At 44.6% G+C, this 15,179-nt stretch overlaps 1 protein-coding gene across 4 annotated transcripts in view; it reads right to left on the bottom strand.

The window, feature by feature from the left end:
• The window catches only part of LOC132438904 (carboxyl-terminal PDZ ligand of neuronal nitric oxide synthase protein), a 304,583-nt gene that overhangs the window by 28,110 nt on the left and 261,294 nt on the right, over positions 1-15,179 (bottom strand). For all 4 annotated transcript variants that reach the window (XM_060033208.1, XM_060033215.1, XM_060033230.2 and 1 more), the window contains one exon: positions 12,213-12,354. In XM_060033208.1, the coding sequence (XP_059889191.1) occupies positions 12,213-12,354 (142 nt within the window). The remainder of the gene's footprint in view (positions 1-12,212; positions 12,355-15,179) is intronic.

Here is a 15,179-nt window from a genome sequence, read left to right as displayed (position 1 = left end):
TCCCTGTTCCTCTCTCTTTCCTGGGCTCTACAAAAACACCTGGCAATTCTCAGGCATTTCCCAGGAAACATTTTTTTTTTCTCTACATTTGGGATTAGGTTCATCACTACTGTCTTCAAATAAAACTTCTTAAAAGGCTTCAGAGACCAAGCACCAATTGTAAAACTGCACAGGCTAATGTAAGTAGCAAGTATGAAGAGTTGATTCCCTAACCCTAAGGCCGACCCAGGGAGCCAGGCTTTGGTCATCTGAGGGCCCGCCTTGTAGAACAAATAGTCCTAACAAGTCTTCTCATGCAAACCCATACGAGTCATGGGGGGAAGCAAGGCGGTATTTAGAAAGCCAACGGTGTGCTTGGTTTTCCTCCTGGCTGCTCTGGGAGCTGGGAGACGGACTGCTAAGGGTTGCAATGGCATGTAACAGAAAGGAGGGCCCTGGACCATGGCCTGGCAGGGCAGCTCTTCTGCTCCTTTGTAAAGCAGCCGGCAGGAACATAGGGAGTGGGCTACTTCCTACCATCTCCTGCACCCAGAAGTGACCTTCCTGATGATGAAGAGGTTGATCCTGTGAGAGGGAGGCCGATGGATAACTCGTGACTATTTCTTAGTAGGTGGATGGTGTTGGGAACTGAGCCTCTGAGTCTCCTTGCCCGCAGAGGAGTGAGCAGGGTGAACTGGGCCTGCGTTTGAGGAGAGATCTCCATCAGTCATCAGGAGGGACTGGCTCCTACAGCACCGGGCATCCATCTGTCAGTGCACTTAATTAGCTCATGATAGCAACTGTGCCCTTCTGGTCTTGAGACCAAGGGTGTATTTCATTCATGGCTCCCGAGGATCTGGCACAGAGAAGGTGTTCAGTAGACACTAACAAAGGCAACAGTGTCACGACAGGGTAGCAGAACAGGGAAGTGGGCTATAAGAGGAGGCTGCCCCTCACCCCTGGAGATCCTAATGACGAGAACTAAGCAGCCCTCCAGAGGGTCTGGAGATGCCCAGCCCAGGAGCCCAGAAGGGATTGGAAAATCTCTTAGGTTCTAGCTCTGCTTCTGGGGGAGTCATTAAAAAACAAACTTCTCAGCCATTTTCTTTGTACTAGTGGAGTTCCCAAACCAAGCCTGACGTACATGAAGTCACCAACTATGGGACTGCTTTTTGAGAGACTTCCTGCCACTCAGTGGGCTCTTTGAGGATCACATTTGGAGTCTTATAGATTTAGTACAGCTAACGGGTAGAGAGTACAAGCATACCTATTTTACTGCACTTTACAGATATTTCATTTTTACAAATTGAAGGTTTGTGGCAAACCTGCATTGAGCAAGTCTACTGGCACCATTTTCCCAACAGCATTTGCTTACTGTGTGTCTGTGTCACATTTTGGTAATTCTCACAATATTTCAAACTTTCTCATTATCTGTTATTAGGTGCTATCCATTATTTGTTATGATGATCTCTGATCAGTGATCTTTGCTTATAATTATTTGGGGGCACCATAAACTGTACTCATATAAGACAGTGAACTTAATGTGCTCTGACTGCTTCACTTGCTAGCCACTCCCACCCCCCCCCCCCACCCTGCCCATCTCTCTTCCTTTTCTTGGGCCTCCCTATTCTCTAAGACACAACAATATGGAAATTAGGCCAATTAATAACCTTACACTGGCCTCAAGTGTTCAAGTGAAAGGAAGAGTCACATGTCTCTCGTCTTAAATCAAAAGCTAGATATGATTAAGCTTAGTGAGGAAGGCGTGTTGAAAGCCAAAATAGGTCAAAAGCAAGGCCTCTTGCAACAGTTAGCCAAGTTGTGAATGCCTAACCCAGAGCAAGGCCCTAACTCTCTTAAATTCTATGAAGGCTAAGAGAAGGTAGGAAGCTACAGAAGAAGAGTTTGAAGCTAGCAGAGGTTGGTTCATGAGGTTTAAGGAAAGAAGCCATAACCATAAGGAAAAAGTGCAAGGTGAAGCTGCAAGTGCTGAGGTAGAAGCTGTGGCAAGTTACCCAGAAGATCTAGGTAAGATCATTAATGAAGGTGTCTACACTAAACAACAGATTTTCCATGTAGAGGAAACAGCCTCATATTGGGAAGATGCTGTCATTCAGGACTTTCATAGCTAGAGAGGAGAAGTCAATGACTGGCTTCAAAGCTTCGAAGGACAGGCTGACGCTCTTTAGGAGCTAATACAGCCAGTGACTTCAACTTGAAGTTGAAGCCAATGTTTATTTACCACTCCGAAAATCCTAGGGCCCTTAAGAATTACGCTAAATCTACTCTGCCTGTGCCCTACACATGGAACAACAAAGCCTGGATGACAGCACATCTGTCGACAACATGGTTTACTGAATATTTTAAGACCACTGTTGAGACCTACTGCTCAGAGAAAAAGATTCTTTTCAAATTATTACTGCTCATTGGCAATGCACCTGGTCACCCAAGAGCTCTGATGGAGAGGTACAATGAGATTAATGTTGTTTTCACGCCTGCTAGCACAGCATCCGTTCTGCAGCCCATGGATCAAGGAGTAATTTCAACTTTCAAGTCTTATTATTTAGGAAATACATTTCATAAGGCTACAGCTGCCATAAATAGCAATTCTCCTGATGGATCTGGGCAAAATAACTTGAAGATCTTCTGGAAAAGATGCACCATTCTAGACACCATTAAGAACATCCGTGATCCATGGGAAGAGGCCAAAATGTCAACATGAACAGGATTTTGGAAGAAGTTGATCCCAACCTTCACGGATGACTCTGAGGGGTTCAAGACTTCAGTGGAGGAAATAACTGCAGATGTGGTGCAAACAGCAAGAGAACTAGCATAAAAGGGGAGCCTGAAGATGTGACTGAATTGCTGCGATGTCATGATAAAACTTGAACAGATGAGGAACTGCTTCGTATGGATAAGCAAAGAAAGTGGTTTCGTGAGATGGAATCTACTTCTGGCAACGATGTGTAAAGACTGTTGAAATGCCAATAAAGGATCTAGAATATTACATAAACTTAGTTGATAAAGCAGTGGCAGGGTTTGAGAGGATTGACTCCAATATTGAAAGAAGTTTTACTGTGGGTAAAATGCTATAAAACAGCATTGCCTGCTACAGAGAAATTGTTTGTGAAAGGAGCGTCAACCAATGTGGCCAACTTCACTGATGCCTTATTTTAAGAAACTGTCCCAGCCCGCCCCACCCCGCACCTTAGCACCCACCACCCTAATCAGTCAGCACCCATCAACACTGAGGCAAAACCCTCCACTAGCAAAAAGATTACGGTTTGCTCAGATGATAGTATTTGTTAGCAATGAAGTATTTTAAAAGTATGTACAGTTTTTTACATATAATACTATTGTACACTTAATAGACTACAGTATAGTGTAAAGATAACTTTTATGTGCGTTGGGAAACCAAAAACTTTGTGCTACTCGCTTTATTGCAATATTCATTTTATTGCTGTGGTCTGAAACTGAACTCGCGATATCTCCTAGGTATGCCTGTATAGTAACAGATCTGTTAGAACCGGGGGGGTAAAGCTGGGGTAGAGAGAAAGAACAAGCTAGATGGAGGGATATTATTATTGTGTGTGTGCCTGTCAGTGTATCAGATAACACAACATCTCGAAAAGGGACCCACAGCAAACGGTCTTCTGCAGGTCCTATCAGACAAGGGACAAAATCTGGTATTTGCAATGTTCCTGATATCGACAAGCCCAAGGGACAAGAAATGATACGAAAATCTTCTGGTAAAACCAGGAAACTTACAGGACTGGGCACTATGGATTTCAAATTGTAATAGGGACAGGTAAGACTGAACTTGGGGTAGGGGATGGTGCTTTTTAAACTGTTTATTTAAACTATACTGGATACACTGAATAGTCTCTAGACATATGCTGATTTCATTCATCTACTCAGTAAGTATTTGTTAAGAACCCTGTATACAAAAGAAGTCCACTGGGCATAAAGATGAATAAGCAAAATCTGTGCTTTCAATGCTTCCCCAGCCCGATGGAAGAAACAGACGTAAACCACAGATGCAGCATGAGGCTGTATCACCTATGAGGGAGCTATCCAGGGTACAGGACAACAGAAGAGGAACATCTAAGTCAGGCGGGTGTTAGAGAAGGCCGTGCAGAGGGGAAACACCTCCTGAGGAAGGAGTACCAGCTAAGGCAGGTGAAGAAGCAGGCAGAGGGGAGGGGAGGCCATGGAAGGCACTCTAGGCAGAGGGCAAGGCAGGGGCAAAGACACAGAGGTACAGAAGTCCACAGCATGGTTGGAGACACTGCAAATGACTCTGCGGGAGGGACCTGACCAGGAAGAGTCAGGATCTGATCTTGAAGGAAGGCAAGCAGGTGAAGTAATACCAAAAGATTTTCATGTTTTCAAATTTCACCTAGGGATGATGTGGAGGATAGATCTATAAGGGACACGATAGAAAGCAATACTCTAGGGGAGAAAGATGAGGGCTTAAGCTAAAGAGGTGGCATAAGACAGAACAGAGGGGACAAATCTGAAATACCTTCAGGGGTGCAGAAATCACTGGACTTGGTAACCAACTGTCTGCGGGCGGGGAAGGGGGAGGGAAAGAGGGAGAGAGGAGGAGATGGGGAGGGAGAGAGAGAGGAATACATGTAGAATGAGTTTTAAAACTCTGATTTAGGTGACTGAGTAGAGACTGGCATCCTTTAGGGAAAATGTTGGAGAAGGAGGATTGTGGGTAAGAGAATGAAATTGGGAGAGTCTGTAGCAGCTAACTGGAGATAGCCACTATCCGTAAGTGGAGAGTTCAAGAAAAAGGTCTGGGCTGGAGTTAAAACCATGGGCAGTCAAAAAAGAGCAAAGGGACCGATCCCAGGAGAAAATCCCCACACCTGAGGGGTAGGTGGAAAGGAGAACCTACAAAGGATGCCGGAAAGCAGCTAGCGGAGAAAAAAGGAAAGAGTGCGGGGTGACGGTGGGGGGCCCCAGAAGCTGGGGAAGGGGAGCGCTTCATTCCCAGTGGTGCACACTGCAGACAAAGGCTGGTTCAATTTGCCGACTAGGTGGCCCTTCAGTGACCTGGACTGGTCGTTTCAGGAAGCACTGGCAGGCAGCAGACACCAGATCACTGGAGGTTGAAGGGCTAATGGCGAGGGTGGGGTAGACAATGAGTATAAATGTGTCTCGCAAGAAGCTTGACTATGGAGAGGAAAGAGATAGGCTGGGGGAGATGCAGGGACAAGGAAGGTTTGAGTTTTGTTTTTTTTTTTATGATGGAAAAGACTTGACCTTATCTATTTGCAGTGGGGGGGGGGGAAGTCAGCACAGTAGAAGATTCAGGTGATGATTTAGGAGAGAGCTGATGGCTCAGGGTTTAGGAAGAGGCGAGATGAGGGGAAAAGCAGAGGCAGTGAATAGGTTAATCTCAGACAGGAGAAGAACATGGTCCACCAAGACGGAAACTGGGGATGAGGGAAAGGCAGAAGGACTGCTGAATGGCAAAGGAGCCTGGGGCCAAGTCTGGGGACCACAGATGTGTAATGGACCAGCGTCACAGGGCAAAATGGACAGGTACTGTTGGATGAATGTAGAACTTTTTACATGTCAATGATACCTCAAAATAAAATGGTTAAAATAAAAAGGATTATCAGCTCAGTCCAAAAGTACTTGAAATGGCACTTTCTGCCTCAAAATTGCAACAGCAATAGCTTAAACTCAAATAGTGCTTACTGTGTTCCAGGCACTAGTTTAAGGGATTTACATGTCTTAACTCATTTATCCTTAGAACCACCCTGAGAGTTAAGCACTATTATTATCCCCATTTGACAGATAAAGAAACTGAGGCACAGAGCTGGTAAGGCTGGAGCTGGGGCTCAAAGCCTGCCAGTCTGGCTCCAGGCTTGGTGCTTTTAACCATGGCACCACCTCGTCTCCCAACAGGCTCACTGCTTCCACCTGTAGTCTCAGCCACCCTGCTTTATCTTCTTCATTGCATCGACATCCCCTAAAATGGTCTTGTTTGTCATCTGTTTGATCCCCCACCCCAACTTTCAGTGTGAGCTCCTCGCCAGCGGAAACCTTGTCTTGTTCACAGTATCCCCAGAATCGAGCCTGGCATATGCGGAAACTCGATAAACATATGCTGAATGAAGGAAGGGAACTGAAACTCAGGAGAACCAAAGGATCAGGCAGTGGCGGCCTGATGAGATGGAAGAGCAGGTGTGGTGGGAGCGTGGAAGTGACACAAGGTCAGTGGTGTGCTTGCTTGAATAAGCCAGATGCCCAGGTCCAGCAGATGTAACAGGTACACAGTAAATACTCCTGAATCCACTGCTCACTGTCTAGATGGCAAGAGTTTTATTTCTAAGAAGCTCTAATCTCCAAAGGGCTCCAAGCCCTTCCCCACGTTGGATTGTCTGCTGCCGTGGGAAGAGGGACGCCTCCAGGGGAACGGGATCTCTCCCAGGAAACCCACTCCAGGAGTCAAAGAAACTGCACAGGGCAAAGCAAGGCAAGAGGAACAGGGGCAGTGGCCCCACCTGGCTCTGAGCCCCGGGTACTGGCCAAGGACAGCTGCTGCCAAAACATACAAAAGATAAATCTCCCCCAGGGTAGGGAATGGTGGGAAGAATGAGGGAGGAAAGAAAGGCAGGCAGAGAAAGGGAGAGAGGGGCGGCACACACAATGAAAGTGAGGACCTTCATTAAAAGCACTCCCGAAACCCAGAAGGGAAAGGGCAGACAAGACATCAAAGAAGACAGCAAAGCCTCCGCACTTTCCAATTCCTCCAGAGTGAACAAGTTTCCTCTGCATGACAAACGGCCTGCCTGGGGCAGCTCCGCTGGAAAGATAAACACTGCATTAAATGAAAGCGCCCTAACGTGGAAGCAAGATTCTTGTTAAAAGGAAAAGAAAACCTGCCGACCGACAGTTCCACTGTGGAGCTTCAAGGTGCCCCGTTACAGAGAAAAATCCTAATGGAGTCAATAAAGTCTTCTGGGTGAAGAATTTATGGAAAAAAGCAACGTGTTCCTAGCAGTTTATAGACAGTATGGAAGCAAGTGGGGCTGTAAAAGGGAAGTGACTACGGGGCTTGATAAGAAAACATTTCCCATCTCAGATCTGTAGAATTCCAAGCACTGATACTCAAAGTAGGTTTCACTTCACGGCAGTGGCACTACACGGCATTCAGAGGGCACCTGATTAATCATTTAACGTGGATCTGTCATGAAATCATGGGACTTCAGAGATCTTCTTGTCCACTGCCCCCACTGCATAGATGGGGTCACGTAGTTGAGACTCTGAACTGGAGAACCGGCTAATAGCTAATGTGTATTTAGAGTGTATTACAGGCTAGGCACGATGCTGATTGACATGCATTATCTCCCAATACCTAGCAGATAAGAATGATCCAGAGAGACTATAAAGTTTGCTGAGGATCACCCGGCTGAGAAGCGGTAGAGTTAGGATCCAAGCCCAGCTGTTCAGGTGCCAGAACCCAGACTCTCAGCTGCTTCTCTAGTCTGCTGGTCCAACACTCTCTCCAAAATGCCACACTGCCTTTTCATTTCTGTGATGGTTGCTTTTGTGTGCCAATGTGCCTGGGCCATGGTGCCCAGATATTTGACCAAACATTATTCTAGATATCGCGCTGCAGGTATTTTTCACACGAGAGTAAACATTTAAATCAGTAGACTCTGAGTCAAGCATGTTACCCTCCATGATGTAGGCGGGCTTCAACCAATCAGTTGAAGGTCTTAACAGAACAAAGACTGACCTCCCTGCAAGAAGAGGGAATTGTGCCAGCAGACCACCTTTAGATTGGAACTGCAGCTCTTTCCTGGACTTCCAGCCTGGAGCCCACCCTGCAGATTTTGGACTGGCCATACCTCCACAATCACATGAGCCAATTCCTTAAAATGGTGTGTGTGTGTGTGTGTGTGTGTGTGTGTGTGTGTGTGTGTGTGTGACGTGAGCCAATTCCTTAAAACGGGGTGTGTGTGTGTATCTCCCTGAAAAATACAATTTACATCACTCCACAGGCCAGATTCTCCCTTACATGAGTTGGGGAGAGCCCCTACCACTCCCTTTACTCTGCAGAGACGCCAACACGATATATGGAGAGCATATCCAACCCATGCTTGCCCTCCTTAAAGAGATATATACTCAGTGCTTTGACATCTTAAACTCTGAAGCAACTACACTGGGCCTGACAGATTTCCCTAAAATGAACCGAGATGTTTCATTTCCCTAAAATGAACATCAGTTACATTCTTCTCAGGGAGAATGGTATACAGAAGGTGCCAAATAGATGAAATCTCACGTATATTACTGGAATTTGAAAAAATGATCACCAAAAAGGTTATAAAAGGAGAGGTGCATGTCGCTGATGGGCCCATTATCTCGACGCTGACCACCTGTTCGTCAGAAGAGCGTAGCCACGCTGGTCTCCATCTGCAGCCTCAGCCACCATCACTCATCACCATCAGTACTCTCTTCAGCCTTCCAGCCTCACCCTCTAGGCTACATCACCTCAATGCTACCTACTCCCCCCAAACCAAGGTCATCGTTCTTCATCAAGGGGACTGTTTAGAAGTCACTCCCTGCTGAAATTTCTACTCAATCTCCATGCTCATTGTGGCACAGAGTAAGCACTGAATAAATGCTGTTGACAATGACTAAAATGACACACATCCCTTGCCACAATCACTGACCATGTTTACCAGTTTATTCAACAAGTATTTATTATGCCAGGAACAGTCCCTACCCTCCCAGAGCTTGCACTCTACTGAAGACAGGAGGACACGATGTATCTGGTAGACAGTGGGCCAAATGCTGATGTTAACAGCATCAGCCAGGAGTGAAAAGAACATAGGAACCTGGAGGAAAAAAGTGTTTAACTTTTCGGGAAGGGGAGAGGAAGAGAATGGGACAGTGGAAGCTGGAAGGCAGGCTTCCCAGAAGACAGGACAGTGAAGGATAAGTAGAATGGCTGCCTGGGGTAAATGCAGGAACCACCGGCAGATGGAACGGCATTGACAACGGCTGGAGGGTACACGATACACTCAGGGTGCTAGGGGAGGAGTGGGGGGAGACAAGACGGAGAAAAGGATAGGAAGGGATCCCTACTGGAATCTCTACTCACCCCCAGAGAGAATCCTGCCTAGTATCACAGGAAATCATATCAACCCACCCCCACCCAGAAGACCCCTGCAGGGTCTAGAAGGGGAAGGAAGGAGTAGCTCCCGCTGCAGGAGGGAAAGAGGACCTACCCCTCAGAATAGTCTACATGAAATGTTATCCAGCTCTTCTCTCCAAAAGGCCAAACCATACCATCCTGACCTCTTTAGCAAATGGCTGAGAAGTTAGTTCTGATTAGGTGCTCGGAGGCTAGATCAAGCTCCACAGACAGGAGTTCCATGATAAGAACACAGTTCAAACACTCAACCTCTAGGTAACCTCCCTATGTCCAACTTCTTTCACTCCAGGAATAAATGGCTTCACCAGAGACAATGCCCTTTACTTTCTGATTAGAATTTCTTTGTATATGTGCATCCTGGCTGCTAGTGGTACCGTGGGTTTGAAAGCCTCTGAGGCTTAGCTATGATTCTCCACCAACAAGGGAGCAGGGCATCACCAAAGAACACTTAATAACGTAAAGGTATCAATCTTTTCCAGCTAGCAGCTCTGAGGGCAAATCCTCCAGTTCAGAAGTGAGCAGACCAGCTTCTGTTCTCTGAGCAACATGGCCAGCTATAGGTCTGGTATAATGAAAAGTACATCTTTCTCCCACTATCGCCACCTAGTTCCTTTTTGCAGAATGAACCACAGTAACCAGTGTCTTGTGTATCATTCTGGAGATGTTCTATGCAGAGTAGGCACATATATGGTTTCATGTGTATATGTATATATACATATATATACACACACACTTTCATTTACATGTATATATTTTTCTACAGTATAATTGGTAGCGTGTCATATCCACAGTTCTACACCTTGATTTTTTTTTAATTCAACAAAATATCTTGGAGATGACTTTTTATCAGTTCATAGAGTACACCAACTGTGCAATATCCCATTATTTGTAACCATAATTTATTTTAAAATCCCCTCTTGCTATTTCCGATTTTTTTCTTTTTATAACAAATTCTTTGCTTACGTAACTTTATGTATGCGTTATTTCATACATGTATGGGTTTACCCTTAACATGAATTCTTTGAAGGGAATTTGAGGGTAATTTGGGGGTCAAAGCATGTGAATTTTCAAAATTAATGATTTCTACATTTTTCTCCATAGGGATTCTACCTTTATCACACACTATGTCAACATGTGTGTCTGGGTTTATTTCTGAGCTTTCTGTTCTGATCCATTCACGCACTTATTCATGCATCAGCACAGTTTTACCTATTATAGCTTTATAATATGTTTTTGTACCTGGAAAGCCACTCCTCTGTCATCACTCATCTCTTCCAGGACTTTTTCTATTCTTGCTTTTCCCCATATTTTAAAATAATAATAGCTAACATGTATTTGGTGTTTACCATGTGCCAAGCACCAGACTCAGCATTTGAAATGTATCTGCTCATCTAATCAACACAAAAATTCTATGAGGCAGGCATTACTGTTATTTCTATTTTTTCTAAAAGAGGAAACTAAGGCACAGGGAGGTTATGGAACTTGCCCAAAATCACACAGCCAGTGACCACTGCAGCTAGAATGTAAACCAAGAGTCTCTACTCTGCACCACTTTGTGATAATGCCTTTTGCAGTATGAGATTCCTTTTGCTATTTTCTAACTTCTTGAATTGAATGTTTAATTAATTTGATTTTCATGATTGATCATCTATTAATGTAAATAATTAAGCCTTTGATTTTCCTCTGAGCACTCTTTTATCTGTATCCCATAAGTTTTGAATATGATAGCGGACCAAGGTGCCTACTTTGCTGTTAAAAATTTGTATTGTAATGTTAAATTTATAGATTAATGTAAGGAGAATTAACATTTTTATGATGTTGAGATTTCCCAACCAAGAACTTTCCAATTGTTTATGATTTTCTTCATATAAAACATATATGTTTTATTATGATTATTCATCGGCATTTTATCTTTTTAAATTGTTATTTTAGTGGATATGTTCTTCCACTATGACTTCCAACTGGTTGTTGTTGGAATAGAAAACCAGTTTTCCATATGTATCTATTGGACCTCACCTCTTTAACTAAATTCTTTCATTTCTAATAGCTTTCAGTTTATTTTCATGGGTTTTCCACATAAAAATGTATAAACCATATTAACTTTTTGCCTAATACTCATACTTTTCCCCCCACATTTACTGTTAGATTATAGAGATGATAAAAGACATCTTTGTCTTATTCCTGACTTTTAATGAGACTTGAAGATTGGAGATATTGGAATAATGTCCACGCTGAGGGTTCATAAAACTATAGAATTTAGAAATAGGAAACAAAAAACCTACTTAGATAACTGTAATTATCTTCTTTCTAATTTGTTTTATGAAGGTGCTTTTGTATGGTAATTTTCTTTGGGGTCTGACTTGGTAGCATAAACAGCTCTACCTTTAAAATGTGTTTCCTGATATCCAGTTTAAATGCTTCTTTGTTTGATAGTTTAAATATCTTCAATTTTCCGTTATAAAAGTAACACACATTCCTTAAAGAAAATTTGGAATACAGAGAGAAACGGAGAAAATCAAATGTTTTTTAAGTGAACTGATTGCCTGCACGCACACACGCACACACGCACACACGCACACACACACACACACACACACACACAGACACACCCAAGAGGACTCTCATAGTTAAGGACTTGGTCCTGGTAAGATGGAGGAGGGGAGACAATTGAATTTGAATGTGGAGGAAATTGTTTTCAGAAGAAATTTATTTTTCAGAGTCCAAAAATCTAGCCAGGATAAGCTGATCCTTAGGACTGTTCACTGGGCTGAAATATCCCAAAGAAATCTTTGATTCTCTGACCAATTCTCTCAATCTTTTTGCCTGTCTTCTCCCCACCTCTCCGGAGGAAGTCACCCAGCCGGTGAAATAGCCCCACATTCTGAATCTGTGACCCAGGAGGAAACAGGCTTCTTTTGGGGATTGGCTCAAGATTAAAACCAGACCGCTCCCCACCTGAACTTCCCCATTCCTGGGCCACCGTTCACTTCCACCGCCCCACGCTGTGTGTCTACCTGCCTGTTCATCCACACCCACGGCAGTGACCTACCTGGGTCCCCTGAGCTGTTGCTGTTCCTCTCACTCTCCCCGTCTTCCTGGCCGTCGGCATTCTGCTGCGTGTGCTGTAGGCTCAACTTGTGGCAGACCTCGAAGGCCTGCCCCACCGTCCGGACGATTCGCATAGCTTGGCTCTGGGAAGGAGAAAGGAAAGGAGAGAAGGGAGGATGTGGAGACCCTCTATAAGGACACAAGAAGGGCCGAGGTGGGAGAGGATGTGCAAGAGGCATGCAGACAGAAACCCATGCAGCCAGCAAAGGAAAGAGATGGAAAAACCTCATGTTGTTTGGATGTGCACATACTCACAAAGAAGAATGCAAAGACATTTTCCCTTCCTGAAATACTCCAGAAAATAAGAAATTGTCACCACAGTTCTGAAACAATCAGTCAACTGAATGGACAGATAGCAAACAGCCCAATTCTGGACTTAGCCCAATTCCAACTCCCAAGTTTGACAAAAGTGGTTGATACGCTTCAGAATTCTTTGCCAACCATTATCAAATGTTCTATGGGTTCATCACACTAACAGTAACTCAGCCATGTTTTGTTTTTTTTTTCTGCTGGAAGCGGTGGGTTTCCCTGGTGTTCCTGCAGACCAAGGGTTGAGAAGCCACGGTCTAAACAGCAGAACCAGCTGAGGCCTGGAGTCCAAGTTCCCTGGAACACGACTGGCAGCCAAGGGTACCTAAGGTGAGCTTCCCAGCCTTGCTCTAAAGATGTCTCTCATTGGGTCTATTCTTTGGCTACTTCCTTTCTTTTTTTTTTTCTTTCTTTCTTTCTTTTTTCTTGCTATTTAACCTCTTCCTCTAACTGCCCAAGCACTGAGCTTAACCCTAGCTCCCAGTAGTACACTACTAGGACAGCAGGAGACAGGACAAAAGAGCCTGTTCCTAGAAGGAGTCTCAAGTGGCCCACATAGGCCATGAGGAAAAACCACATGCAAGGTTTTTAGGGCAGGTCTTCTAACTGGATAACGGATTGTAATTTGCTAATCGGTCTGTTTTCACGTTCTTTCAAAGACTCACTGAATGACTTCAGTGAGAGCTATGCAGAGTTTAAGAGCTCAGGCTGGGAAAGCTTAGGTCACTGCTCCTCTTACACCAGTGGTCCCCAAACACTCTGCCACCACAGACTGCACTGTATTTAACTGTGGCCGTCACTCTATGCCTTGAGTCTAAGATTAATCACATCTTGGATGATCTGACGTCAGGTCAGTTGTGACTACCTAAGGACACCATCCGTTCACCCCACACATTTAAAAAACCCCAAGGTAACGTCAGCAGTCAAGCAGAGCTTCTCATCAGCAAACCGATGCAACTATAGACAAACGCAGAGTCCAATGTTTTGATAAGCCTGTAAGGCCTTGTTGAGGATAAACGTAGGATTCATTTACACTATTCATAATATTGAAATTAGCTCCTATTTCTCCATTACTATCTTCATGAATCCCTAAGGGCCTTGGATCCCATGTACAGAACTACTGCTCTAATTCACTCTCTGCTAGGTGTAAGTCCCCAAGTCGCCACCCTTACTATTGCCTCAAGCCTGGCATTACTTCTGTGTTCTCCCTTTTCATTTCAGGCCGCAGTATTCACGTTAAGATGAAAAGGCATTTCAGGCCGCAGTATTCACGTTAAGATGAAAAGGCATCTTGGCCAATCGTCATCATAGGCCTACTTCAGATCTCAGTCTACTTCTACTCCTCCTGACGTTCCTCGAACCACTTCCTAGAAGTGACCGCCTTAGTGCTCAAACCTCTCTTCGCCCAGGATGCGAACTCCAGGGATGTTCTTAACTGATCTCTCACCTGGAACATCCTGACGTGTCTGGATGATGAGAACTTTAAGTGAGGCAGGAAGAGATGAGTAACTTCTGTGGGATGCCCCATCACCCGGTGGTGGATCAGAGCCTCTGTCCTGTACATCCAACCTTAACTTCCTCCTGTTTACCGAAGGTCAGGCTTAGGCCCCTTCTCACACCACAAGTTTGTACTATCTAAGAGATACCTGCTCTGTCTGCACTGGAAGTTGAGGAACAGCAGGCACCGGTCTTAAGTAAGAAGCCCCCACCTTTCTCACTCCCAAAATATATTTAAAAAGTGTCATTTATGGGCTTCCCTGGTGGCGCAGTGGTTGAGAGTCCGCCTGCCGATGCAGGGGACACGGGTTCGTGCCCCGGTCCGGGAGGATCCCACATGCCGCGGAGCGGCTGGGCCCATGAGCCGTGGCCGCTGAGCCTGTGCGTCCGGAGCCTGTGCTCCGCAACAGGAGAAGCCACAACAGTGAGAGGCCCACGTACCGCAAAAAAAAAAAAAAAAAAAAAAAAGTGTCACTTAGAGGGCACAGTCCCTAACCAATCCAGGCCAAGCACATCTTTCACATGTCCTTTGGCAATCAAGCTGTGCTCTGAGAAGGAGGCTGAGCCAGGAAGCTCAACCCTCAGGTGAAAAAGAAGATTCTGTTCCACTCAAAAGTGTTCTTCCCCCAGGCCTCCTTAGATCTGTTGTTACTTATTCTCTTTATGAGAATAAGAGCAGACTGCCTGTGGTTAATCTTTTACAGCAAAGCTTACTACCAGTTTACCAAACCTTAGAGATGCTATATTCTACCTACCAAATATAGCCAGTGTCCATTACACAGAGCCTTTCCCTTCTTCTGATTTTCAGAAATTTTGCTCTCTTACACATCTTTACAAGAGGCAGAAAAGGACAAATTTGGGAGGTCTAGAAATAAAATATGGTAAGTCTAAATGATATGTAGAGATTCCATATTTAATTCCATTACTTCCTTATCTTCCATAAATTAACCCAGATAAATCATACTGCATAAGTATCTGCAAAGGCTGAGTTAGTCTTTTCCCAATTGTATTATTAACAGAGTACAGACCCAGTTTCCCTCTTAAAAATATATACTTATGGGCTTCCCTGGTGGCGCAGTGGTTGAGAGTCTGCCTGCCAATG

This window comes from Delphinus delphis, chromosome 1, assembly GCF_949987515.2.
Source record: "Delphinus delphis chromosome 1, mDelDel1.2, whole genome shotgun sequence".
Taxonomy (NCBI): Eukaryota; Metazoa; Chordata; class Mammalia; order Artiodactyla; family Delphinidae; genus Delphinus; species Delphinus delphis.
The sequence above is the reverse complement of the archived record's forward strand: the minus strand, read 5'-3'. Positions and strand labels throughout refer to the sequence as shown.